The sequence below is a fragment of the Phialemonium atrogriseum genome (assembly GCF_030411735.1).
Source record: "Phialemonium atrogriseum strain 8032-3 unplaced genomic scaffold QBC33scaffold_2, whole genome shotgun sequence".
NCBI classification, from domain to species: domain Eukaryota; kingdom Fungi; phylum Ascomycota; class Sordariomycetes; order Cephalothecales; family Cephalothecaceae; genus Phialemonium; species Phialemonium atrogriseum.
The window spans coordinates 970,999-993,954 of record NW_026848139.1 but is presented as its reverse complement, the minus strand read 5'-3'; the positions used below and the strand labels follow the sequence as shown (position 1 = coordinate 993,954).

Sequence of the window (22,956 nt, the reverse complement as noted above, 5' to 3'; positions counted from 1 at the left end):
ACACCACACTGGGAGGGTAGATCGCGGCAGAAGTTATCAGGATAGTAAGCTGGCAATGCTATTTCGCACTAAGATATCAGCGTAAATGCACACCGCCCTGGACGGGATTCTCACTGAATAGGAGAATATGATGAATTATCTGGAAGCAGAATTAGGTCACACTCAACCATTCAATAGGTAGCTGTAGGACATGACTGATCCGTGGTCCCGCCTTAAAGTAAGCCGGGCCTGTGTCAGACAAGGCGGCCGCCGAATTGTGGGCCCCATTAGGTTGGAGGCGGCAGGGTGCCGTGCCCGACCCGGTATCTCGTTACTGAATCCGATCCGATCGGCGGACGATGACAATCTCGGGAGACGATCGCCTGTACCTCAACAACGACTATTGTACCAGGTTGTATAGTGGTTTCCCTACAACCGGTAACACTTCTGCAATTCTCCCATTACTCTTATTTCTCCAATCTCCATTTCTCCAGACGCTTTGCTCCATCTGGCTATTTAACCCGAATATTTATCCAGCACCGCAGGGACCGCTTGGGATGGCTAATATCTATATACCCGTAAGGGGTTATACTTATAGGAGCCCCTCCGCGGACAATCAAAACTGTCAACAACATCATCTATTAGCATGATATTAGCATCCTCCGCTTCCCGGGTCGTTCACAAGGGTCGATTCTGGGTGGCGGAGTCCCAGACCGACCCCGACCCGTGAACCCAAGCCGGGTATTTTGGATATGCAAAATTGATGGGGAGTCCTGGCACCGAGAGCATGTCTAATATAATAAGCTTCAACCTCCCGAGAGGGTCAGTGCCATGCCCCTGGCTCTGACCGACACTTGATCCCTCTCTAGTATTCGGAGCTCAGCCGCACGTCGATCCCTCCTCTTATCCAGCCAGAATGCGTGTTTCTGCTCTTACCGCCACGGCTCTGGCCTTCAGCGGCATTGCTGCTGCCAGCCCGGCTGCGTAAGTCGAGATCGTCCAGAGTTCTGACGATGGGTTGACTGATTTTTGTGAAAAATGCAGGCTGGATCCCCGCCAGGCGACCGGGATCAACGCTGCCATGGTTGCTCGGGGTCGGAAGTACATCGGCACCTCCCTGACGATCCGTAACGACAATACGGAGCAGAATATCATCAAAGACAAGAACGAGTTCGGCTCCGTCACGCCCGAGAATGCCATGAAGTGGGATGCCACCGAGCCCAACCAGGGCCAGTTCTCCTTCGGAGGTGCCGACCAGGTCGTCGATTTCGCCACCCAGAACAGCAAGGAGGTCCGTTGCCACACCCTGGTGTGGTATAGCCAGCTCCCGGGCTGGGTGTCGAACATCAACAGCAACGCGACCCTGATGCAAGTCATGACGAACCACATCCAGACCGTCATGGGCAGGTACAAGGGCAAGTGCACGCACTGGGATGTCGCCAACGAAGGTAAGTCTGCCCCCCTTTTTAGCTCCCCACTCGAAAACATTCCCGCCAACCTAAAGACCCCGGAGCACAGCGTTGAACGAGGACGGCACGTACCGTGACAACGTCTTCCTCCGCGTCATCGGCGAGGCCTACCTCCCGATCGCGTTCCGCATCGCCGCGGCAGCCGACCCGGCGGCCAAGCTGTACTACAACGACTACAACCTCGAGTACGGCGCCGACGCGCCCAAGACTCTCGGCGCCGTCCGCATCGCCAAGCTGATCCAGTCGTGGGGCGTCAAGATCGACGGCGTCGGCCTCCAGGGCCACCTGGTGACCGAGAAGACGCCCACCCAGGACGTCCCCACCCCGTCCCAGGAGGTCCTCGAGGGCAGCCTGCGCGCCTTCACCGACCTCGGCCTCGACGTCGCCTACACGGAGGTCGACATCCGCATGAACACCCCCGCCACCGCCGACAAGCTGCAGGTCCAGGCCGACGCCTACGCCAGGGTGGCCGCCTCGTGCCTGGCCGTGCCCCGCTGCGTCGGCATGACCATCTGGGTAAGTCGCTTCCCCCGACCACCTTTCCCACCCTCCCCTGTCCGGGGTAGTTAGGTTGCTAACGATAAAACAGGGTGTCAGCGATAAGTACTCCTGGGTCCCGCAGACTTTCTCCGGCGAGGGTGCCGCCCTCCTGTGGGACGAGAACTTGAAGAAGAAGCCCGCCTATGACGCGTTCTTGAAGGCCATCCAGGACACCCCCGAGAACAACGGCACGACCACCGAGTAAGCGAGGTCGATGAGGGATGGGTCAGGGGCAATGTTCCCAGACTGGAATCGTACATATAAAAAGAGAACGATGCTTGTGACGAGTAATATATAGCCTCTTCTTCCAGTGTATATTGAAACCATGACTTTTGTACCACACAATGTACCCACCTGCCAGACCAGCCTGTTATGTGACTAGAGCCGGTTTCGATGGATCCCAATATAGGCCTCGTCTTGGTGACCCCAGGCTTCTAAGGCGCTTCACAAAGTGCCGTATGTGTTACCATGACTGACATGCCATGACTTAGAAAACGTGTGGTTTCTTTCGGATCATGATACGAATCTGCAAATCTCGGCCCTCGGTCGAATGCGTGTGCAGCCTTCTCACTGGTCACCAGTGAGCACTCGAGTCCAATCAAACTTCCTCCACCTCTTCTTAAACCCATCGACCCGCCCATCCGACCTCGACCACCTCCCCTGACGTTTGATGACATCCGGCCCGCAGTCGACCATGCCTCCAATGATCTCCCTCGCGAACAGATCTCCCTTCGGCCACCTTCCCTGGTCCTCGACGACGTGGCCCAGCCCCCCGTCGAGGTTGAACCACACGTGGAAGTACGGCATCTCCTTGGCGAGGCTGCGGCGGAAGGCGAGCTTCCCGAGGCCCTCCCTGGCGCGCTTCCCCGTGTCGATGATCTTCTTGTGCTGGGACCACTCCTCGTCGGCCGAGAGCATGGCCTCGCGGAAGAAGGCCGGCGCCGTGTCGCCGAGGTCGTAGGGGATCGGCACCGCGACGAGCGCCGCGTGCAGCCGCCGGTGCGGCGCCGCCGCGTTCTCGTAGAAGAGGACCTCGCGCCCTTGCTCGTGGTACAGGCGCGTCAGGCTCTTCATGAAGTTGCGCATCTCCTCCCACTCGTCGTCGTCGCACTCGAGCAGGTTCGTCCGGTGGCTCACGGGCACGATGATCGCGCCGCCCTCGGCGCCCGTCAGCTCCGGCTCCGTCGGCAGCGTGAGGTACACCCGCGTCGCCAGGGACACCACCGGCGCCAGCGGGAGGTCCTGCGGCGGGGCGCGGTCCTCGTGGTGGCATAGCGGGCACGTGTCCAGGATGCGGTTCAGTTTCTGAAAGTCGGAGACGGCCATGTTCTTCAGGCTGGCCTCGGTCTTGTGCACGCGCTTCGCAAGCTTCTCGGCGTTCTCGTCGAGATACTCGAGGTCGTTGTCGAACTTGGAGTCCTTGGCGATCCGCTCGGCCAGGCGCATGCCCTCGCCCCCGGCCTGGCCCCGCGTGCGCCGCTCCTCTCGCACCATGTCTTCGACGCTCATGTCTTCGTTGGCCTCGACGAGCCCGCGCTCGCGCCCACGCTTGTTCTCGATGTTTTTGATTTCGCCGCGGGGTCCGGCGAGCATGCGATTATGCGTCGCATCCAGCACAACTGGGTTGTTTGAAGTATTGGAGAAGGAGGCTACGGCGGCATTGTACTCCGCCTCAAGCTTCGATGCGTCGGGGGAGTTTCGGAGCTTGGCTTTCATCATCTGTGCCCGAAGGCGATTGAGGGCGCTCTGATCAATGGCAGCTGGCTGCACCAGTGTCTCGATGACCAAGCCCTGTTCGGGTTCATCATCGCTTGCAGGCGAAGGGTGGTCCCTCGGTGAAAAGCCCACCTTGGCCTTCCGTTCCCTGTAGAGTTCGCCAGTTGGCTTCTCCTTCCCAACATAGCCCTGGCCATAGACCTTCCTCCTGTCCACCTCAATCTTCTCCTCCCTCGCGTCATCGAATTCCTGTAGGCTGCCGAACCTCTCCTCAGCAACGTCGTCAACCCGGCGGCCGGTCTGCTCTGCCAGGGTGTAGACTGTCTTCAGCTTCGTCATCCTCCAATTGGACCCTTCGTCTCCAAATTTGTAAGATATTTCGCGCTCCGTAGGGTGCTCAAGGCTTTCTAGAGCCTTCTCGTTTGATACTTCCTCCAGTCCGGTGTTGAGTTCCCTCTTGTGTAATACCCGTTTCGGTTCCGGTTCAACAGGCTGCTTGGTTTCCTTCTTCCGGGGAGCTTGAACATAGTCGATATCGAGGGCAGAAGGAGCAGTCATCCAAGAGTCCCTTACGAGCGCTGGCGTTTTCTCCTCGTCTGGCAAAGGCAAATCTTCTTTAGGGTCTGATTGCTTCAGGCCCTTCAAATCCTTCCCTCCGCGATCGCGTTCTCGTCCTTTCGATCCATGCCTGTGTCTATGCCTCGATCCTTCCTCGTCCTTGGAATGCCTGGGCCGCTTATGACGGCGGTCGTCGTCATCGTCGTCCCTCCTATGGCGATTTCTGTGGCGCTCTTTATCCCCGTCTCCGTCCCTGGTACGGTCTTCGTCTCTGGCTTTATCGCGATGGCGGTCGCGTTCTGAGGAACGATCTCTCCGGTGGTGATGGCGGTGCTTCCGTTCCCTTCGCTCTTCCTTCTCGCGCGCGGCCCTCTCTCTCTCGGCCTTCTCTGCCGCTAAGGTTTTCTCAAAGTCATCTAGCCCTTCCATTGCAGACCCGTCCATATTGCAGGTATTTTTGCGACAGGTTTGCTCGCCGATTGGATTGACCGACGAATATCCCTGGGAAATCGTATGCTAATAAATTCCCCAGTTTTGGATTTGAGCTCGCTGACGTATTTCCTTGTCTTACGTAACGAGCAAGCTCATACCACCCCCTCGGAGGAAGGAAGGCGGCAAGCTAGAGGATTCCAGACATGTATTGTACATCTATCCGCGTCTGTGGGATCAGTAAATAGCGTCAGGTGTCGTGTCTTCAGCAAAAATGAGGTACAATGATATGGCTCCTTCCTCTTCTCCCTCCTTCGCCCGAGACACGAGAGACCGACGTTGTGCTCGGCCTGCTGCGTGTCACCGACTAGTGCCGGGTACCTGAAAGGCCTTGGGTGGGCTTAAAAATGCTGTGAAGGACAAGTCAACTTGCCTCATCGAATTTCAGTCACAATGCAAGGACGGGACCTGCATGCAAACCATCCGGGGAAGAGGTGCATTTCGGCCCGCACGACCTCTGCAAGGGAAATGTCGTCTGTGGTACATTTCTAGAGCTGCGGATTTGGACACGAGAGCAGAGCAAGTGCCCTGCTCGGGTTTGCCGGCCTCCTTAACGGTAGCGCGTATATCGGCGACATAAGTTGTCGTCGAGGGATCTAGGCGCGATAGAGACTGAGATATACGAGAATAGCCTTCCCGTGGTAAGGAAAGTGCATATACAGTTGGGGAGCGCCTCCAAGATCTGGTGCCTGTTATACGTTCACATCCCAAAACCTCATCCTATCTTGCCTTTCTCTTCCCATTCCTGGGTTTCCCTCTCCGTCTATTCCGAGTTGCACTGCACGAAACCAATGACAGCGGCTGGCTCAACAGACCGGATCGTTGGTTTACTGAACTCGATCACCCCAAGCCCCTGCCTGTCCGGCTCCAGAAGCGTGCAACGCCCGAAGACCCCCGTGGCCGGCGGCTGGAAGAAGACGTTGGCGACCGGGTCTCCACTGTCTGTGGCGGTGTTAGTTGGCCGAGCTTTATTAACACGCAGATGCCCCGCGGGGGGAGGCGGGAGGGGCGGGCTCCTTACTCAGGACTTGGACTTCCAGCGAGTCGGGGACGGGAAAGACGTCGGTGAAGGTCCCATTCACGTATGTGAAAGAAATCTCAAAAGCCGGCTTTGCGTCGCCCTGCTCCGGGGTCGGGATCGCGGTCGCTGACCCGGCGAGGACTGCCGCCGTCGCGATGGGGAGGAAACGCATGGTACGTAGAGGATGCTATTCCCCAGGTTATTGTGGTCGATAATCTCTGAATGAGCGGTAGCACCTTCTTTTACAAACGAGAAAAGAAACTGCTTGACTCTTGGAAATCCATCGACGATTTGGTTTCTCATTCGTGGCTTTATAGAAGTCGCTACGGATGGATACCTTGTCAGTGCGGTCAAGGGTGTTTGTAAGCGCCCTCACAGTGGCGACGTTCATGAGGCCACCAGACTCTGCTAATTGGAATCTGTTGCAGTGTGTGTCAGAACCCGATAGAGCGAATACGAGGCGTGTGTCTCCGTGGCAGCCGGAGTATAGGGAAAGTAGGAACCCTCTTCGACCAGCTCTAGGACGACGTTCTCGGAGCACCACGGTCGAGAAGTTGACGGAATCTTTGGAAGTTCTTTTTCATAAAGATTACATCTGCTGACGTCCCCGTTGCGAATTCGAGAGAAGGAGGTAAGTATGGAATGGGAGCTGGCAATCTCTTCGCCGCGCCCGGCAAACAGCTGTATCAGATGGAGAGAAACAGCGAAGATCCTGGAGTCTCTTGCCTACAAGGAGGCTAGGATTATAATACTCGTACTTTCGTATTATTCAAAGTCTGACCAAACGTTTCCGCCCAATTCCCCGGTCCATAACTAGCACCAATACCTGAGGACGCCCAAACACCTTCCCTATGCTATCCTTTGGCCTCCCGCTTCCGACACTCGCCTGCTGCTATTTTGACTGATCAAACCCCATCAAAACCCGTGCTGCGCCTAGCTATATCTCCGCCCTTGTTGGTCGTAGCCCGAGCCGTAGCTCGAGTATGGGTGGGGTTGGGTGTTGTGCCCGACCTTGGCATAGTCCTGGGGGTTGTAAGGAGCGAATTGCGAATGTTGCTGCGGGATGCGTGGGTCAAGCTTGTGTAATGCCTCGTCGCGGTGCTCGTCACGGTGCTCTTCATAAGTCTCACTGTGGGTTGCCAATTCCGAGGCGAATCCCTTGTGGTCAAGGGCAGGCGATCGAAAACCGCCACCGGCTCCGGTTGTGTCGGAAGAATACGAGGTCGGCCGAGACCTGGATTGACTCTGGTAATCCGCGGACGACCACCGTGCAGGCTGGGAAGGGTCAGGCGAGACGCCCAAGGGGTTTGATAGACCAGACATGTCGGAGTCGCGATTCGAGTGCTGTGATGGGGGTCCGGGCGATGACTGGGAATGGTAGGAGTCGCCCGGAAGCTCCGCGGTGAACTGCTGAGAATTTCCCAGAGAGACCGACGCACGTCCGTGGCCGAACGACGCCTGTTGCTGTTGGTGATCAGGGTGGGCAGAATAAGGGGCCTGGTAAGACTGCGGGCGAAGGACCTGGTAGGGCACTCCTTGCTGAGCCATCTGTGGGGTCCCTGGAGGTTGGAAAAATGAAGTGGGAGACGGCAAAGGCGACTTGATGGTATTGGAGCGGTCGAGAGGGTTAATAGTCTTCAGCATCCCGCCCTCTACCATGGCGTGGAGTACGCCGGCGTCCAGCAATTCGGCCTTCTTGATCATCCTGGATACCACCTCTTTCCCCGCCTTCTGCATCTGCGCCTTGACAAAGCCGACGACGGTCACGTTGCACTTGATATCAATGTCCTCCCGCAGGTAAAGACCGTCAGCGGGCGCGCCAAGGCTCTTCAAACCAATCTCGGGTTGCTCGGGCGGCTCGACTCCAGGTTGATTGCCAGCAATGCGGTACTTGTTCCGCAGATCAACGTTCATGGGAGCGTAGATGTGCGTCTGCAGGCCCCACGGCATGTCGTGAAAGCATCCATTGAATTTGATGGTACCGGATCCCATCTTGCCAATTCCGGGGATATACTGAATGCGCTCCGTGATCTCGTACCAAGTACAGTAGAACTCGTCGGCTTGGGCATCGCGCGGAGCCTGAATGGGCTTGTGGCCCAACACAAGGGGATTGAGGGTAATGACCTCCGAGTGCGAATGGAGAATATCAATGGCCAGTTGGCGGGGGATGAAGCCGGGGATCGGCGTGATGACGGTGAAGCTTTCCTTTTTCCGCAACATCTTGAATAAATTTTGCCAACGTTTGCTCGAGTGCGCTTGCAACTCGGCGCTGCTCTCCCTGGCAAAAGGTATTCCTAAGTAGGGTAGATGGCTGCTGGGGCTGGAATGAGACGAAATGTGCAAACGTAAGGTGAAGGAAGCTTTCTGTTCCTTTCGAAAGATCACTTCTGAGACAGATCACCCGGCTGGGCTGATGACGGAAGGGAAGGGGGGGCAGTGTTGGTCCCGACCAACCCAACAGCCACCTCTGGCCATCGCTTGGGGGCGCGGACCGCTGACGTGAGATACCATTTTAAAGGGTTGTTCCGTGTATAACCACCAATCCCTGCCCATATCAGCCGGCGGTTCGACAGAGTAGCTAAAGCTACGAGATTTTGGCACATCAGCCCTCCAATATTAGTGTACATTCGGAGATACTGGTACTTCTCCAAGTGGTGACGGACACCTATCGTAAGTTCGTAACCTAGGTAGATTCCTTCCCCACATCAAATGCCCCGCCCTTCCCAAAGACATTGGAGAGTGCATAAACCCACGATTGCCCTGCAGAGTTACTTCTGTAGATGGTTTTCTAGGAATATCGGACTAAATAGTAGTAAGATCACAGTCCTACCAACAACCACTCGGGGTGTACCTCTAGGGAGAAGCTTGATCATAACGAGGACTTCATGCCAACGGGCTTTCTAACTAACCTTAGCACCCGACTCTGCCTTGTGATGCCATTGAGGTGAATGGGATAGGATGCCTCGTTGCCGGGACGAGCTTAATCGGACTCAGTTGGAGGTACGGATATTGTGGCATGATGGGATGGATGATCGCCCGCACCGTCCACGGGTATTGGCATATATATGTACCTGTACTTGCATCAATGCATATATACATCTATCGGGGCATAATCTTCATTCAATCGTACCATAGTACGGAATAGTCCTTGCATCAAATGCCCCGCCACCCCTCCAAAAACCGTCATCCAACTCCGTCCGTCCAAATAATTCATCACCACACATAATAGGCCCCAGCAATGGCCTCAGAAACTGCAGGATCGGGTCAACAGTGGCAGGCTTCGCAGCCTGTGACCGTTGTCTGTGTGGGCATGGCCGGTTCGGGAAAGACAACCTTCATGCAGCGAATCAACGCGCATCTTCACACCCGAAAGGAACCGCCATACACGATCAACCTCGACCCGGCCGTGCTGAATGTGCCATTTGACTGTAATATCGACATACGTGACTCGGTCAACTACAAGGAGGTTATGAAACAGTACAACTTGGGACCCAACGGCGGCATCTTGACGTCCCTGAACCTGTTCGCAACCAAGGTCGATCAGATTGTGAACCTGCTCGAGAAGAGAACAGCACCGGACAGCGAACATCCAACACGCAAGCCAATAAACCATATCCTCGTCGACACTCCCGGCCAGATTGAGGTGTTTGTCTGGTCGGCATCCGGAACCATCCTCCTCGAGTCCCTGGCCTCATCCTTCCCAACCGTCATCGCCTACATTATCGACACGCCTCGCACAAGCTCGACATCGACCTTTATGAGCAACATGCTCTACGCCTGCAGCATTCTGTACAAGACAAAACTGCCCATGATCCTCGTCTTCAACAAGACCGATGTTAAGGATGCTTCTTTCGCGAAGGAGTGGATGACAGATTTTGATGCCTTTCAAGAGGCTCTGAGGGAGGACGAGAACAACAATGCTTTTGGTGGGGTGGAAGGTGGTGGCGACGGGGCGGGAATGGGGAGTGGATACATGGGCAGCCTTCTTAACAGCATGAGTCTGATGCTGGAAGAGTTTTACGCCCATTTGAGTGTGGTGGCCGTAAGTTCAATGACGGGCCAGGGGATCGACGATTTCTTCGAGGCTGTCAAGGAGAAAGCCGACGAGTTCAAGAGGGATTACCAGCCAGAATTGGAGCGAAGGAGAGCCGATAGGGAAGAGAACAAGAAGAAAGCGAGGGAGAAGGAACTCGACAAGATGATGCAGGGCATGTCGGTTTCGGGTCCATCGGGCAGCGGTCCTCAAGTTGGCGATGTGAAGGATGAGGACGAGGATGAAATGGAGACCTTCAGTGCCGACGACGATGATGACGATGAGGATGAAGATGACAAAACTGCCCGAGACGGGGAGGGGTTGCAGTCAAGATATGAGACTGCTCTACAAGGTGCTGATGACTCCGCGGCCGCGGACGCGAGTTTTGCAAAATATTTGTACACACAGCGGTGATAGCCGTCGCTGAGCATGGGAAGTTTGGCACAGGATAGGCTTTAGACATCATAGGGGATTTTAGGCGTTTAGATTTGATACCAACTGTCCCCAGGATTAGGGACGTCAGAATGCGCAAGCAAGCATAAACCATCCCCAGAACTCCAGACTCCATAACCCATCTACCATCGCGTGAATGATATCATGCCTCCATAAGCAGCCGTATAAAAGCTGATCCCGACCTCTGCAAGCCATAAGGATAGGGGTTCCGTCTCGTAAACTCGTGGTGACATCAAGGTCACCGGGCTTCAAACTGGACCATTCTGCGCCATATGTCAGCTCGTGGGGGTCGGCACCTAGGCGGGACTCGGCGGCTTTTCTAGTTGACTGACCTCTTGGTCCTCTCCTTGTAGAGCACACGTCCACCGCATTCCTTGCATCGGATCGGGTCATTCTTGCGCAGAGACATCTTGACGGCGCAGTCGCTGCAGATGTATTGCATGGCCGGACCCTCGGTGGCTGAGCCGAAGTCGCGCCCAACGCTCATGCCAAAGCTCTGGGAGCCGGCTGTGGGCACTTGATATTGTTCACGGGACATTCTGACGGTCGGTTTTGGCCTTTTCTTGTTTTTCTGTGAGCTGATGCGGGAGCGACAGGAGGTGATGCTTCGAGGGTGTGATTCTTGCAAAAAAAGTTCGTCGCAAAATGGAAAGCGGCAAAGGGGCAGGGCGGTGAGATTGAAACGGCAGAATTTAGGGGTGTTTCTGCTGATGTCATTTTATCTGTCCCCCTGTCTGAGCCTCCTGGACCGAGGTCTAGGCTCCGAATAGGGAGGTCGGGTCCAATCCATGTTGCTTAAACAGCAACTTGGCTCAATCCGCCTTGGCTTTCAAAGATTGCTACTTTCTTTGACTCGAAATGCATTCATTGTGCTAATAGCCCTTCAACAAGCATACATCGTCTGCACAACTCTTTCGATATATATTGGAAGACGATGGCACCACCGGACTATTTATCCACGCTACCCCCAGCCGAACCCCCAGCATCCCCATTCGATCCCAGCGCGACCCCCAGCGATGACTCCTGCCCCTTCTGCCTGATCGCGAGCAAATACCCTCCATTCGATCCCACAAAGCCGCCCAATCAATCGGCCCGCTCGCTGGACCCTGACGCGACGTCGCCCGCGCCGTCGGCCTTCGTCGTCCTCTCGACCCCGCTCCTGGTAGCCTTCCTCGACATCCTGCCCCTCTCCACCGGCCACGTCCTGCTGTGTCCCCGGTCGCACCGCCCGAAGCTGACCGACGCGACGCCCGCCGAGTCCAAGGCGCTGGGCTACCACCTCCGCATCCTCTCGTCGGCCGTGACCAGGGCGACGGGGGTCGGGGACTGGAACATCGTGCAGAACAACGGCGCGGCAGCGGCCCAGGTCGTCCACCACATGCACTTCCATGTCATCCCGCGGCCGGAGCTGAACGTGAGGAACGGCGGGAAGGGGAGGGAGCGGTTCACCAGCACAATGTTTGGGCGGGGCGCGAGAGAGGAGCTGGACGAGGAGGAGGGGGCTGTGCTCGCCGGGAAGATCAGAGCGGCCATCGCGGAGCTACTTCTCGAGGAAAAGCCCAGGCTTTGAAGCACCCCTTCCCCCCAGGTACCAACCGTCACTCAGTCTCAGCAAACCCAACGGGAACATTCAGCAATGATTTGAGGGCCACATCTAAGTTTGCGCCTATCTAATGCCACCAGGGCCTATCTTTTGTTGTTTGAAAGCATCTATTTGCCGAGTCCCAAGCTCATTCGTCGTCACCGAAGAAAACCTTGACGGGCAACCACGAGTCGCCGCAGACCTTGAAGCGCTCCTGGATGCTGTCGATCTTCTTGACGTCCTCGTCGGTCAGATCCCAGCCGTCGAGCTCCCAGTTGGCCTCGATGCGCGGTATGGTGACGCTCTTGGGCAGCACGCTCCAGCCCTTGTGGAGGCCCCAGGCCAGGAGCACCTGCTGCGGGGTGCGACCCTTGTCCTTGGCAATGGCCAGCAACGTCTCATTGCTGTACAAGGGTGAGTTGGCGCTGCCGAGTGGCGAGTAGCCCGAAGAATGGATGCCCTTGGATGAGTTATAGGCCACAAGCTTCGGCGACGGGTTGCCAGGGTGCAGCTCGATCTGGTTCACAGCGGGGACAATCTGCGGCCTCGAGTTAGATTTTTTCCCACAAAAAGAAAGCCCACCACGGGGTGGTTGGAGTTGGCGCGGCGGCCTACCTTGCAGCTGGGATCGTTCAGCAAGCGCTCCAGATTCTTGATCCCGAAGTTGCTGACGCCAATGTTGCGGACCTTGCCCGTGCCGACCAGCTTCTGCATTTCGCGCCAGGTGTCGACGAAATCCCAGTCCTCAAGGTGCTTCGTGAGGTCATCAGGATCCGTGCTGGACGGCCAGTGCATCAGGTACAGGTCGACATAGCTGGTGCCCAGGTTCTCGAGCGACTTGTCGATGGCCTCCCCGACGCGCTTGTGCCAGGGGTTGTCCAGCTTGGTCGTCAGCCAGATGTCCTCCCGCGACACCCCGGACGCCTTGATGCCCTCGCCGACCTCCTTCTCGTTGCCGTAGGCAAAGGCCGTGTCGATGTGTCGGTAGCCCCGGCCAAGGGCCACCTGAACGGCCGTCTTCACCTCATTGGGCTCAGATCTCCAGGTCCCGAGGCCAACGGCGGGGATGGACGCCCCGGTGTTGAGCTTGTACGACTTCCTGGAACTAGTGTCAGCTGCGTATGATTTAAGTTGCAGGGGAAACTCAAAATGGCCACACACGCGGTGTTCTTGGTGGTCGTCATGATGATTCTCTTCATATGCCTCTATGATATGGTGGCTTAATGGCTGAGGGGAAGAGGGGAGAATCGCCAAGTGGGGGAGGAGGGGAAATTCAAGAGCCACGTTTTCAGTGGAGAACCTCGCTATTTCGGCTTCGTCTTTCCCCGAAGCAGCAAGTGGTTATGTCTGTCCGCCTCTGTGTTCCGCAACTCCTGCCAAAACTGGATAGCGCTTTCTAGCTTGCATCGGTAGTCCTGAATTAGGGTGGATATCTCGACCGGAGAGTCTGTAGATTTGTAATATGCTGGTCTCTTTAGAAATATCTGCACAAGAAATGTCTGCCTTCTGAAAGTAAGCGGGAAGAGAATCTCCAGCCTTGTTTGGGAATTTAGCAGGTTTGGGCCATCTTAGAACGGGATCTCGAATTAGAGATATATTGCAGTTCTGGACGGTACCAACACGAGGAAAGATAGACATTTCTCCTACATGAATCCTGGTCAGTACATGGCAGGAATTGGGGGGTTCGAAATCGAGGGAGTATTGTGTTGTATGTCTCTTGATGGCTCTTGTCATGTTCCCAACACCTGCACTTAAACTTGGCGACAGGCTTCAATATAACGCTTCCTAGTATCGAACCTTGCTGCATTTTTGGTTTAAACTCGTCTGGAACGTTCTGTTGCTTATCTAGATATTTGGACTTCGGCTGATGATTCTAAAGACAGTGAGGGATCTCACGCTCCTGAAGTTAACTGGCGGTGCATTTAATGCTTCGTTCTAGGCCTACAACTACCAAATATTTGGCCCCCCTGGCAGATGACAGTGTCCGGCTCCGCACTTCCAGTTCCAATGTTGTCAGCGTGGTACAGATCCAGCAGAAGAGTTGCAAGCCTACCGAGCACATCCTTCACTTCTTCGGTCCATCTGACTTCTTAATCGGGAACTTCTCCAAGTCCTCCCTCTCCAGCATCCGACAGTTGACAGAGATTATCTTATGTTGCTCCTTGTCCGCCGGCTCCCAATGAGTTACGCACCCGCATTCCTTGCAGCGGTGAAACTGGAGATCCTTATCGCCCCATATGTAGAACTCAGTCGGCCCGCCCCCGACCTGGACTTCCTCTGGCTGAAAAGATACCCAAAGAGCTCCGTAGCGTCGACATATCGAACACAGACACTCGGTGAGAGGCTTTTCAGGCGACGGAAATGTCAGGCGGACCGCTTTGCAGTGGCAGGCTGCCGTGAGGGTTGCTTTCTTTGTGACATCCATTTGGAACCAGACTAAACTGAGCAAAATCAACTAGGTAGGTAGACTGTGAAGCAGGAGAATGATGCAATGCCTTGATATCTCCACATAAGCTTACAGTCCAGAGCTTATCCTAGCTTAAACCTACCTCATTTAGGAAGGTGAGTATAAATGGGAGAAGAAGAAAAAGTGGAAAAATGCGAGCGATATTCCTGGACTCTATACTGGCTGCCTGGCTATACTTACCATTGGGGTGGGACGGGTAAGCCAGGCAGCCATGCAGTGCATAGTTAGGAATGACAGTTCCCGGATATCTGCCTTCTATTGGCTGTCAGTCACGAGGAAGCAATCTACCGCGACACAGCTGCGTTCGAGAACTGGTTGCCAAGGTCGAACGTGCCGCCGTTAACTGCAACCCATCATCAACTGCGTCTGTGACCAGCTCGCCCAACATTCACAACGCCGAAAATAATGCTGGGTCCTTGTGCGAGGACGCCGAGGCTCAAGTTCAGGCCCTCGGCACCAAACACGCGTCCACGGTTGACGCTTTCAACGCGGCACTGGGATTTCAGACATTCAATGGGGGGTTGAATCAGGCGAGTGTAAAGGCTCTACTGAGGTTGGCAGCAACGAGCCAGGGACTTGTGAAGGGGACTTTGCCCGATGCTTGACTTACGGGCACGATTATACTAGTGCACCACCAGATCGATAAATTAAAGAACTTTTGGCTTCACATTGTCAAGTTCGAAGGCTGTCATATTTTGAATCTCGTCGACGGACCGCATGATGCTCTGGACAATTCTGCATCTAGCAAACCTATTGCAACTTTGATATCCAACATTGACGAGATACCACCCTCGAACTCCACTCTCAACTCCAGCCTCAAGCTTCCAAGTACCAGCACCTTCAGACTCTTTTCGCAGGCTTCCCGTTGATCTCATCGCAGAGCATGCGGAGATGCCTCTGGTCTAGCAGCTGTCCTCCTTGACAATGCCCCGCCACTTGTCGGTGTGATCCTCCTGGCCGCCGCCAAGGAGAGCACCGGACTTGAAGCATGCATTCAGAATGACCTGAGCAGAGTCCGCAAGGTTATTGAAAGAGCCCAGGACCTTAGTATTATCGTTATCATTGCACCACCAAATGGCGCTGTTGTCAGAGCAGCTGACACGGCCGCAGTTGTTTGGACCAGGGCCGTTACTAGGGCGGCCATTGACGGTCCGTAAGTGGATGATACCCTTCTGGATGGCGGTCTTCTGGGCGTTTCCAAGTCCTCCACAGCGGGTGTCTCGCTTGTTGAGAGACGTCATACGCTTGTTTTTTTCTTGCTGCTCGACGACGCTCGCCGTGGCGTTGTTGAAGTGAGCTCCATAGTTGGGGTCGAGCTCCATGAGTTGAGCAACAACTTCCTGGACCGTGCCGGTTAGGTTGACCTTCGGACCACCCGGTGACGTCTCAACCTCCCAGGTTACTGGTGCGATACCGTATCCGGGAAGAGGGGGGCTGAGAGCAGAAATCTTGGAGAGGGAATGTCATTAGCAAGATTTCGATGACTTCTTTGAGGGTTGAGGGTTGGGTGCGGAAGTGAACTTACGTGCGCAGCAAGGCCGACAACAGCGACGAAACTGAAGGAAACCATCTTGGCAATGAAGGGATAAGAGAGCTTTGGAAGGCTTATAGATGACAGGGACTCGATGAGGTGATATTTGGGGTGATGAGGCGATGGAGTGTTGAGCCTAGATGTCAGAACCAACCTCTCTTTTATACCTGGGAGATATGTTGCTCGAGTGATGGAGTTGGCTACGTTCGTCATGATGCGAACCTCTATACAGGGGTAAGAATGTTCAGCTGCCTAAGGTACCTAGTCGACGCTCACATGAACCGTCGTCGTGCGTCTCTCATGCATGGCCCCATCCCCTAGTACTGTGTGCTCGATGTCACGGTATGAGTCGCTTCATCACAGAGTAGCCAGTAGTCTGAGCCTCAATACGCACGCGAATGCGGAATAGTATCCCTGACAGTCAGTCATTCTGAGTCCTATCCAATTATCTATCATATACGTCTCTTGCGAACCAACAGCGCCGAACCAACAAGGCCGACCAACACGGCAAAATAGATTATCGGCCCCCAAATAGGAGCTTCATCAAAGGTAATCTAATTAGTTAACTATCAAGATGAAATCCCACCAACTTGCGCTTCACCTAATTATAGTCAACGGCGTAAAGTACGTCATGGAGGACTTGATCTACGTTGCAAACGAACCGAGCATTCAGCTCCAGAATCCTGCCGACGAGTCACTGGACGGTAGGCAGAAATCGGACCGTTGTTGCGTTGAGCTCAGTTTGAAGATCGGGTGAGCGACAACCAACATGCGTATTACTAGACCTTGGTTAGTTCTTGTCCAAAGACTGACATCGTTGCAAGCATTTTGGGAAATGGTCACCCCTCTTCTGAAGCACGATGCGCACTGGCAGGGCAGATTTCGCCTTGTCCATGCCGCCTCAATAATATGAAAACATCCTGGCAGGTGCATAATAGGTTTCGATCCAAAGATATCTACGACCGGTGCCCGGAAAGACCTGTATCGCTTCCCGGGCAATACCCAGCCTTTGCCACAGTCTCAACATTGGCAGTGGGCAGACGGGCTTGGCTCATTTTGTCTCAGACGTACCTCAGAGGCACGAATCGCCCTGCGGCAACTGCTTTCGTCACCGACGTCGGACTGTGTCTATATGTTAATTAGATCTCAAAGCCTGCCCAGGGTGGAAACGTCTTCGGCAGGATGCGCCTGGTAACAGGGCCTCGCAAATATGTCAGCCATCCGTCATCCTTCGACGTGGTCTAGATTAATTTCCCAGGCAGGTGCGGCTCAGCGCTCATATCGGGACCTAACCGTCTGAATGTGTTGGTTGTTTAATATTGAAACAAGCGACGCACCTACTGGCGGCGCATGCAGGTGTACTTTACCAGCCGAATGTCAGGGCAAGCCAATGAATGCTCTTATGTTCTCTGCCGGGTCTGAGGCCAATTTAATCGTGAAGATGCTTTTCATGTGCCCCCTCTTCTCAGCATCAATTGCACCTGCCGCACTGATTCGTGGAAGCATCAGGATAGGCGTTTCTGTTGGCACAAAAATTTCACGATTGACTTCAACTGGCATCGGGTCGTACTAGGAACAAAGCTTTTTATGACGGTCATCTTGGCCGATACCTTTGCAGGCTCCGTCGCGTAGTGGACATCCATGGTCTGTGAACTCTTGAACTTGCCGCAGGGGGCAAACGGTGGATGGCACTGAGGCTTTGGGACATCGCTTCGCTTTCTCTTTGTCATTTTGAGAACAGTTAGACAGCATCGAATCGAATGGTAAAACATCTATCTGTCTGCAAGGACAGTCACGTCTTGTTTTATTTGATTCCGAAATCCCCGAATTTCTCCGAGACCAGCATCCTGTAAAACGCCTCGCTCATGAAAGATCCCAAAACTATTATTCACTTCGTCCTGTGCAATACCATCCAAGTACTGAACTTATACCAGATCGTCCACAAACCCTAGCATCTCTCTGTCCTCATCACACACTCTTGCAAATTCCAGCAAAGCTCTCCAGGTATACAGCAGCATGTCATCACGCCTAAGCACTGTCTCGGCCCACTTCTTTCCTGTCTCAGCAATGAACCTAGCCGCGGCATCGCCTTTCTTGTCTCTGGTGAAATAGTCCAATACGGCGTACATGTCTTGGAAAGTGTTGTCCATTGGCGCAAAGTGGAGCCAAGGGGTTAAACGGTCGTCGTGCCACTCTGCGTAGATGGTAGCCTTGATTGGCAGAGAAGTCGAGAGGAGAAGCCCGCGGAAGCGTGCACTGAAGCTGTTTCCGTCTACATCAGGGGTAAACTTGAAGGCATATTGCTTCTTCATTTCCATGTGCTCGACCAGACTAAAGTAAGGGGCGACATAGTCGCAGTCCCTGCCCCCGTCGATACAGTTGAGCCTTGTAAAGCCGACATCGGCTATGCGGCGAAGCCACTCTCCCAGTCGATGCTCTCGCCTGCGAGGGAAATCATACAGCGACAGCGGCGGCAGGGCAAATGTGGAGGGCTCAGACAGGCCGTGTTCGGCGCTGGCGACTGTTGTACCGTTAAGCATGTCTACTAGCCGATGCCGATGGAAGTGTCGCCAGTTTTCTGGCTTATTGCGCCCTCCGGACGCCATACCACGCCATATGATCGTGTCCTTTTTCTTCCTCCATGACGGGCCATGTGTCCAACCCCCCGAGTAGAATGAGTCGGTGCTGAGATACATGGCCCCGGGGATTAGGATCTCGTTGTTCATTGGGAGTTTGCTACCGCCGAAAAGAGGTATCAGCTCGCGTGAGGTGGACATGCTGACTGGCTCGATGAATGTGCCGTGAAGGCCGCGAAGGTGCGGCTGGATACACGGATCAGAGGCAGCGGTGAAGTTCTTGACGTAGCCATTCTGCGTGTAAGACGGTTGCCAGTGATCGGGAAAGGTCGGGGGGCCGGAGAAGTCGGTGATGGCTGAGATGTTCCGCGCGGGCGATTCGGGAGGGCAGGCCATTCGGGACAAATCCCAATATGGATTCCGCACCCAGTCTGGATCATATGCTTTGGGATCTTCCATGTCGACACCGACTGGCCAGTGGTACGTCGCCTTCGTCGTTTCAACTGGCGTGATTCGCCTCTTCTTGTCCGCCTCTTCCACCAGCTGAGCCACCACTTCGAACGGCACAAGGAGCCTGGACTCGTCCATGTAATTGATGGGCATATCCACGTCGGGTAGCCACTTTCCTGCTTTTCTCACTAGTTTCATCCATAATTCCAGCCATGGCACCTTGTTTGTAACATCGCCCATCATAGTTGTCTTGCCATTTCGTACGCGCACACGATGGTGCCAGCCAGCGGCGCGCGTGGCTAAGACGGTGGCATTCAGCGCCCAGAATGGTCGGATATCATGCTCGATGCGATCAAAGAATTCCTCCACGATAACCGCACCGTGGCTTTGTGCATATTCGAACCACTTATCAAAACCCGGTGGCGGGTGTCGGCCCCGTCGAGATCGATATTGCGCCGCAGCGTCTGCCAGACTTGTGGAACGGGACTGCAGGATGCTGTGGAATGTCGTGTTGGCGTCGTGTATCAGATGATCGATTGGATGCCATCGTAAACGAGACGGCTCGAGTAAAGAGAGATATTCGTCTACTGCAGACTTCTTCGAATAATGGTAAATGACATCAAGGTCCAACGTCTCGGAGAATAGAAGATAGGTGGTGGCAAAGAGCAGGATGCAGCTCAAGACGGCCAGCTGATAAAAAGGTTTGGCAAACCTTCGAACTAATAGCATCTTAGCCGTACTGTTGCAAGTATTTCGTATGGGAAGCGAATGTCTTGCGGAGCAAAAGGGTAGGGTCTCAAAGACCAGATAACAAGGCTACGAAATGCATCAAAAACAAACCATAGCGCCTTGAGGAAGAAAAGGTGGTGGTCTGAGGAATAAATGAGGTGAAAGACGCCAAGCACGCATGTTGGGCGGCACAGCAAGTCTTGATGTGCCAGAAAATCGTTGCAGAATGTTAAGTCACGTGTGGAGTCCCTGGCTGCGCCTAGGGTCTGTGCATTTTCTGGACATTATGTAGAATCTCAGCCTGCAATCATCTGTCCTGTGGTGGCAGAAAGGACAACGCCTGTGATAATTAATTACTTCTGAATTCAACCTTCACGAAGAGTTGACAATTATTTTGTTAGTGCCCCGTAACGACGTTTGTGGGGCAGTCTCTGCAGCGTGCTTTCGCTGCTTAGTGCCCGTTAAGGCGGCGGGGCGTCTGCAGGGTCTGCAGCTGTGGGAGGGCAAGATTGGGGGACCATTACGGATCGATCCGTACACATCAAGTCAAAAGACATTAACTTTGGACTACGTAGCTCGAAAATCCCAACCATGGCCCCTTGTACATACCAACACGCTTCTCATTTCTAATTTCGTATCTTCTGTACGGGATTTCCCTTGATAACCATAAGCAAATGTCATCCAGGAAGGAAAATGGTTCCAGAGTATTAGCATTTCATCCTTCCGTTCCCGTGGGGCCTTTCCCCACCCATTGCTCCATCCATTCAAACACTGTCCTGTGCCAGACCAGAGCGTTCTCCGGGTTGATAACCCAGTGGCCCTCGTCGGGGAAGCTCAAGAACCTACTCCGAACCCCGAGACCCTGCAGCGTTTTGAAGACCGACAACCCATCCGTGACCGGGTACCGGTAATCCTTGTCGCCGTGGATAACGAGCACGGGCGGTGCGTCCTTCCAGTTCCTCAGCAGATCCGGCCGCGCAGGGTTCCACTTCTCCAAGTCTTCCGAGTTTCTCTCGTTTACCCCGTCCTGGTACAGCTGTAGGAGCCGCGTGTCGAAGACGGGCCCGTGACAGATCATGGTTTTGAACTAGATGTGGTCAGCCGAATCGCTGGGCCAAGGAAATCGTGTGTCTGCATCGGGGGCTCGCAAACAAACCTTCTTGGCCAGAGGCTGTCCCATGATCCAGTTCACCATGTAGCCACCATAACCACCTCCTGCTAGGACTGCCCTGTCTGTATCGATGTAAGGTATCTCGGCAAGGGACTCCAGGCAGTTGACCAAATCTTGATAGGGGTAGTCTAGCCCTGAACCGTAGGCTCTGGCATTAAAGCCGACTCCAAAGCCAACGCTTCCTGTGAAGTTGGGACAAACAACGACATATCCTTGCTCCGCCCAGAGAACACTGTTCCACTGCCGCTGGTGTCAGAAGGGGGAGAATTACCCAGGGAGCTGTTTTTAGAAACTTACTCTCCAATGCCACTCATCCCTGGCTGCGTCCTCGGGACCATCGTGGACTTGCAGAACGACTGGCCACTTCTTCTCTGGGTCAAAATTGCTTGGCTTCGTGAGCCATCCCTGAACAAAGCTTTCCGCCGACCCCGCAAACCAGATCTCGGAAACCTGGCTATGCGACAGGCCGAGTTTCTGGCCGTGTCTTGTTGCTGATGATATGACCCGGGGCTCTGACGCCAGAGTGGTATCAATGACCATGTATACACTGTTATCCAGCATGCTCGAAGCCGACACCAGGAGCTGCACACCGTCATTGCCGTTGTTGAGAAGATGATACCCGTGTACCGATGGTCTTCCCATAAGCAGTCTTGGCGCTGCATGATAGCGCAACTCAAGCTCATACAGGGCTCGGCGGCCGCAGTCGTCAGCTAGGATGAGGACGGATTGACCGTGCGGCGAATACTCAAAGCTCGAAGGCGCCAGGTCCCAAGCGGAACCAATGCACATTTTCCACACGTCAAACGATGACAGCGAGCTAACGTGGCCCATCAAGAGCCGGGTGTCGGCCGGATTCGCAAACGGCTTTTTGAGGTAAGCAACCATGGAGCCATCCGGGGAAAAGCGAGGGTTGGATGCATAGCCAACGACATGATCGGTTTGCATGGTGAGTTTTACCGGCCTGCAAGCCACCATGGCAGTCCAGGAGTCCACAGGGACGAAGTAGACGTCCGAAGTAGCATGATGTCGAGGGTGGACGGGCTTCGGGTCACAAGCGACGAAGACGATCCCCTTTTCACATAGGTCGTAATTATCAGCAGGATCTTCAGGTTGATACATGCCGGCGGGAGCCTCGAGATCCTGCCGCCTAACCGCATTTCGCAGCGGGCCGGCGACTGTGAGCCTGCCGTCGTCTCCTGTGACCAGCGCTGAGTAGAAGATGGCGTGCCTCCTCGGCTTGATGTATGTGTCCCACTAGAGCAGTCTCCATGTTAACAGGCGATGTGACAGACGAGGCGAGCTTATTGGTGCGAGATGTACAAACCCCGCGAACGTTGAGATCATCGTATATCCTCGCCGTGGACATCTTCCCAGTGGTCTCTTCGTTGTACAAACTGCCATCTTTGCCGGCCAGACCCACAACAGCGAAGGCGACCCAGCCGTCAAGACCTTTCAGCTTCAAGTGTTGAACGGGAGCGTCGAATTCGGCCGCGGTATAGTGATCTTTCAGCTCTCCGGTATTGCCGATGCAAACGACGGCTAACTGAGTGAACCCGTTGGTGGCAGACCTCAGCCAAGCAATCGTTCCGTCGTGGTCGGGGAGCCACTTCACGTCGTGGACTTTGTCATCATCCGTCAACAGCCATGAACTGCCCGAGTCAATATCCATCACCCTCCACTCCCTCCTGGTGCCCTTCCCAGACTCGTATGTCGAAACATTGTACAATCCCAGAGTACCGTCCCTGTTTGGCACCACGACACCTCGCCGAGGCAGACGAACGAAAGACTCGGGTGTCAATCTCTGGGTGATAACCATGCTGAGCTAATCTTCTGGACGTATAACTCGCCTGGCCTGGTGTTTCAACCGACGTCAACTAGCGGCACTACGGTCGACTGATGATGGATAATGTATCGAACCGGCCGGTGCAAGGAGAGGTGGTGTGGAAGCAACTGAGGAAAGACCGAACATGACACTTGAAAGAAGCCAGATTTGCTAGACTACCTAGAAATACGGGTAACAGGTAGGCTTTTGCCTTCAGACGAAGCTTATGGGCATATAAACCTCCGCATCGCATAGGGGGTCCCAAGCTCGAGCCAGCTGATGAAAAGGCTTACGCAATTTGGAGGGAGGACGCGACGCATATCCGCCGCCAGTAAACCCGACACGATCAATATATTTTACTTGGTCCCCA

The 22,956-nt window shown here is 54.5% G+C and overlaps 13 protein-coding genes across 13 annotated transcripts; 4 read left to right on the top strand and 9 right to left on the bottom strand.

Moving 5' to 3' along the window:
* Positions 1 to 895: 895 nt before the first annotated feature.
* QBC33DRAFT_592069 (endo-1,4-beta-xylanase precursor) lies at positions 896 to 2,374 on the top strand (the record flags this gene model as incomplete). Its single annotated transcript, XM_060431676.1, has 4 exons — positions 896 to 963; positions 1,024 to 1,427; positions 1,498 to 1,964; positions 2,038 to 2,374. 4 exons carry the CDS (start codon positions 896 to 898, stop codon positions 2,191 to 2,193), a joined length of 1,095 nt encoding a protein of 364 aa, XP_060287831.1. The 3' UTR covers positions 2,194 to 2,374.
* QBC33DRAFT_158542 (CwfJ C-terminus 1-domain-containing protein-like protein) lies at positions 2,288 to 4,889 on the bottom strand. Its single transcript, XM_060422225.1, has one exon. It carries the CDS (start codon positions 4,704 to 4,706, stop codon positions 2,556 to 2,558), a length of 2,151 nt encoding a protein of 716 aa, XP_060287830.1. The 5' UTR covers positions 4,707 to 4,889; the 3' UTR covers positions 2,288 to 2,555.
* A 342-nt stretch (positions 4,890 to 5,231) lies between these two features.
* On the bottom strand, positions 5,232 to 6,198 carry QBC33DRAFT_158666 (uncharacterized protein). The gene is made up of 2 exons (XM_060422227.1): positions 5,773 to 6,198; positions 5,232 to 5,693 (listed from the first exon to the last, which is right to left on the bottom strand). Exons 1-2 carry the CDS (start codon positions 5,942 to 5,944, stop codon positions 5,515 to 5,517), a joined length of 351 nt encoding a protein of 116 aa, XP_060287829.1. The 5' UTR covers positions 5,945 to 6,198; the 3' UTR covers positions 5,232 to 5,514.
* A 342-nt stretch (positions 6,199 to 6,540) lies between these two features.
* On the bottom strand, positions 6,541 to 8,237 carry QBC33DRAFT_158558 (uncharacterized protein). Its single transcript, XM_060422226.1, has one exon. It carries the CDS (start codon positions 7,990 to 7,992, stop codon positions 6,706 to 6,708), a length of 1,287 nt encoding a protein of 428 aa, XP_060287828.1. The 5' UTR covers positions 7,993 to 8,237; the 3' UTR covers positions 6,541 to 6,705.
* Positions 8,238 to 8,878: 641 nt separating this feature from the next.
* QBC33DRAFT_158117 (uncharacterized protein) lies at positions 8,879 to 10,272 on the top strand. The gene has a single exon (XM_060422220.1). The coding sequence runs from the start codon at positions 9,011 to 9,013 to the stop codon at positions 10,217 to 10,219; it is 1,209 nt and encodes a 402-aa protein (XP_060287827.1). The 5' UTR covers positions 8,879 to 9,010; the 3' UTR covers positions 10,220 to 10,272.
* On the bottom strand, positions 10,086 to 10,898 carry QBC33DRAFT_524190 (metallothionein-I gene transcription activator). The gene is made up of 2 exons (XM_060426716.1): positions 10,591 to 10,898; positions 10,086 to 10,521 (listed from the first exon to the last, which is right to left on the bottom strand). The coding sequence occupies exons 1-2, from the start codon at positions 10,794 to 10,796 to the stop codon at positions 10,497 to 10,499; spliced, it is 231 nt and encodes a 76-aa protein (XP_060287826.1). The 5' UTR covers positions 10,797 to 10,898; the 3' UTR covers positions 10,086 to 10,496.
* A 112-nt stretch (positions 10,899 to 11,010) lies between these two features.
* Positions 11,011 to 12,095, top strand: QBC33DRAFT_158147 (HIT-like domain-containing protein). The gene has a single exon (XM_060422222.1). The coding sequence runs from the start codon at positions 11,193 to 11,195 to the stop codon at positions 11,826 to 11,828; it is 636 nt and encodes a 211-aa protein (XP_060287825.1). The 5' UTR covers positions 11,011 to 11,192; the 3' UTR covers positions 11,829 to 12,095.
* On the bottom strand, positions 11,880 to 13,155 carry QBC33DRAFT_524187 (Aldo/keto reductase). The gene is made up of 3 exons (XM_060426715.1): positions 13,002 to 13,155; positions 12,456 to 12,939; positions 11,880 to 12,378 (listed from the first exon to the last, which is right to left on the bottom strand). Exons 1-3 carry the CDS (start codon positions 13,037 to 13,039, stop codon positions 11,989 to 11,991), a joined length of 912 nt encoding a protein of 303 aa, XP_060287824.1. The 5' UTR covers positions 13,040 to 13,155; the 3' UTR covers positions 11,880 to 11,988.
* A 409-nt stretch (positions 13,156 to 13,564) lies between these two features.
* Positions 13,565 to 14,417, bottom strand: QBC33DRAFT_524185 (Mss4-like protein). The gene is made up of 2 exons (XM_060426714.1): positions 13,894 to 14,417; positions 13,565 to 13,835 (listed from the first exon to the last, which is right to left on the bottom strand). Exon 1 carries the CDS (start codon positions 14,263 to 14,265, stop codon positions 13,906 to 13,908), a length of 360 nt encoding a protein of 119 aa, XP_060287823.1. The 5' UTR covers positions 14,266 to 14,417; the 3' UTR covers positions 13,565 to 13,835; positions 13,894 to 13,905.
* A 10-nt stretch (positions 14,418 to 14,427) lies between these two features.
* QBC33DRAFT_158121 (uncharacterized protein) lies at positions 14,428 to 15,061 on the top strand. The gene has a single exon (XM_060422221.1). It carries the CDS (start codon positions 14,538 to 14,540, stop codon positions 14,910 to 14,912), a length of 375 nt encoding a protein of 124 aa, XP_060287822.1. The 5' UTR covers positions 14,428 to 14,537; the 3' UTR covers positions 14,913 to 15,061.
* On the bottom strand, positions 15,035 to 16,031 carry QBC33DRAFT_524183 (uncharacterized protein). Its single transcript, XM_060426713.1, has 2 exons — positions 15,833 to 16,031; positions 15,035 to 15,755 (listed from the first exon to the last, which is right to left on the bottom strand). The coding sequence occupies exons 1-2, from the start codon at positions 15,875 to 15,877 to the stop codon at positions 15,210 to 15,212; spliced, it is 591 nt and encodes a 196-aa protein (XP_060287821.1). The 5' UTR covers positions 15,878 to 16,031; the 3' UTR covers positions 15,035 to 15,209.
* Positions 16,032 to 17,536: 1,505 nt separating this feature from the next.
* On the bottom strand, positions 17,537 to 19,940 carry QBC33DRAFT_524180 (lipopolysaccharide-modifying protein). Its single transcript, XM_060426712.1, has one exon. The coding sequence runs from the start codon at positions 19,591 to 19,593 to the stop codon at positions 17,764 to 17,766; it is 1,830 nt and encodes a 609-aa protein (XP_060287820.1). The 5' UTR covers positions 19,594 to 19,940; the 3' UTR covers positions 17,537 to 17,763.
* Positions 19,941 to 19,978: 38 nt separating this feature from the next.
* Positions 19,979 to 22,689, bottom strand: QBC33DRAFT_158276 (prolyl oligopeptidase). The gene is made up of 4 exons (XM_060422223.1): positions 22,089 to 22,689; positions 21,062 to 22,018; positions 20,750 to 21,004; positions 19,979 to 20,680 (listed from the first exon to the last, which is right to left on the bottom strand). The coding sequence occupies exons 1-4, from the start codon at positions 22,578 to 22,580 to the stop codon at positions 20,309 to 20,311; spliced, it is 2,076 nt and encodes a 691-aa protein (XP_060287819.1). The 5' UTR covers positions 22,581 to 22,689; the 3' UTR covers positions 19,979 to 20,308.
* Positions 22,690 to 22,956: the final 267 nt, after the last annotated feature.

What these genes read in the sequence shown, in the direction of transcription:
- QBC33DRAFT_158558 (XM_060422226.1), bottom strand. Translation starts at nt 7,992, where the DNA reads ATGTTGCGGAAAAAGGAAAGCTTCACCGTCATCACGCCGATCCCCGGC.
- QBC33DRAFT_524190 (XM_060426716.1), bottom strand. Translation starts at nt 10,796, where the DNA reads ATGTCCCGTGAACAATATCAAGTGCCCACAGCCGGCTCCCAGAGCTTT. An exon ending in TACAAGGAGAGGACCAAGAG is followed by an intron (nt 10,522 to 10,590) that starts GTCAGTCAACTA and finishes CATATGGCGCAG; the next exon opens with AATGGTCCAGTTTGAAGCCC.
- QBC33DRAFT_524183 (XM_060426713.1), bottom strand. Translation starts at nt 15,877, where the DNA reads ATGGTTTCCTTCAGTTTCGTCGCTGTTGTCGGCCTTGCTGCGCAC. An exon ending in TTGTCGGCCTTGCTGCGCAC is followed by an intron (nt 15,756 to 15,832) that starts GTAAGTTCACTT and finishes TCCCTCTCCAAG; the next exon opens with ATTTCTGCTCTCAGCCCCCC.
- QBC33DRAFT_524187 (XM_060426715.1), bottom strand. Translation starts at nt 13,039, where the DNA reads ATGAAGAGAATCATCATGACGACCACCAAGAACACCGC. An exon ending in ACGACCACCAAGAACACCGC is followed by an intron (nt 12,940 to 13,001) that starts GTGTGTGGCCAT and finishes CACTAGTTCCAG; the next exon opens with GAAGTCGTACAAGCTCAACA. An exon ending in TGAACGATCCCAGCTGCAAG is followed by an intron (nt 12,379 to 12,455) that starts GTAGGCCGCCGC and finishes TCGAGGCCGCAG; the next exon opens with ATTGTCCCCGCTGTGAACCA.
- QBC33DRAFT_524180 (XM_060426712.1), bottom strand. Translation starts at nt 19,593, where the DNA reads ATGCTATTAGTTCGAAGGTTTGCCAAACCTTTTTATCAGCTGGCCGTC.
- QBC33DRAFT_158121 (XM_060422221.1), top strand. Translation starts at nt 14,538, where the DNA reads ATGACAGTTCCCGGATATCTGCCTTCTATTGGCTGTCAGTCACGAGGA.
- QBC33DRAFT_158542 (XM_060422225.1), bottom strand. Translation starts at nt 4,706, where the DNA reads ATGGACGGGTCTGCAATGGAAGGGCTAGATGACTTTGAGAAAACCTTA.
- QBC33DRAFT_524185 (XM_060426714.1), bottom strand. Translation starts at nt 14,265, where the DNA reads ATGGATGTCACAAAGAAAGCAACCCTCACGGCAGCCTGCCACTGCAAA.
- QBC33DRAFT_158666 (XM_060422227.1), bottom strand. Translation starts at nt 5,944, where the DNA reads ATGCGTTTCCTCCCCATCGCGACGGCGGCAGTCCTCGCCGGGTCAGCG. An exon ending in GCTGGAAGTCCAAGTCCTGA is followed by an intron (nt 5,694 to 5,772) that starts GTAAGGAGCCCG and finishes ACACCGCCACAG; the next exon opens with ACAGTGGAGACCCGGTCGCC.
- QBC33DRAFT_158276 (XM_060422223.1), bottom strand. Translation starts at nt 22,580, where the DNA reads ATGGTTATCACCCAGAGATTGACACCCGAGTCTTTCGTTCGTCTGCCT. An exon ending in GGGATGAGTGGCATTGGAGA is followed by an intron (nt 21,005 to 21,061) that starts GTAAGTTTCTAA and finishes CACCAGCGGCAG; the next exon opens with TGGAACAGTGTTCTCTGGGC. An exon ending in GACAGCCTCTGGCCAAGAAG is followed by an intron (nt 20,681 to 20,749) that starts GTTTGTTTGCGA and finishes GACCACATCTAG; the next exon opens with TTCAAAACCATGATCTGTCA.
- QBC33DRAFT_158117 (XM_060422220.1), top strand. Translation starts at nt 9,011, where the DNA reads ATGGCCTCAGAAACTGCAGGATCGGGTCAACAGTGGCAGGCTTCGCAG.
- QBC33DRAFT_158147 (XM_060422222.1), top strand. Translation starts at nt 11,193, where the DNA reads ATGGCACCACCGGACTATTTATCCACGCTACCCCCAGCCGAACCCCCA.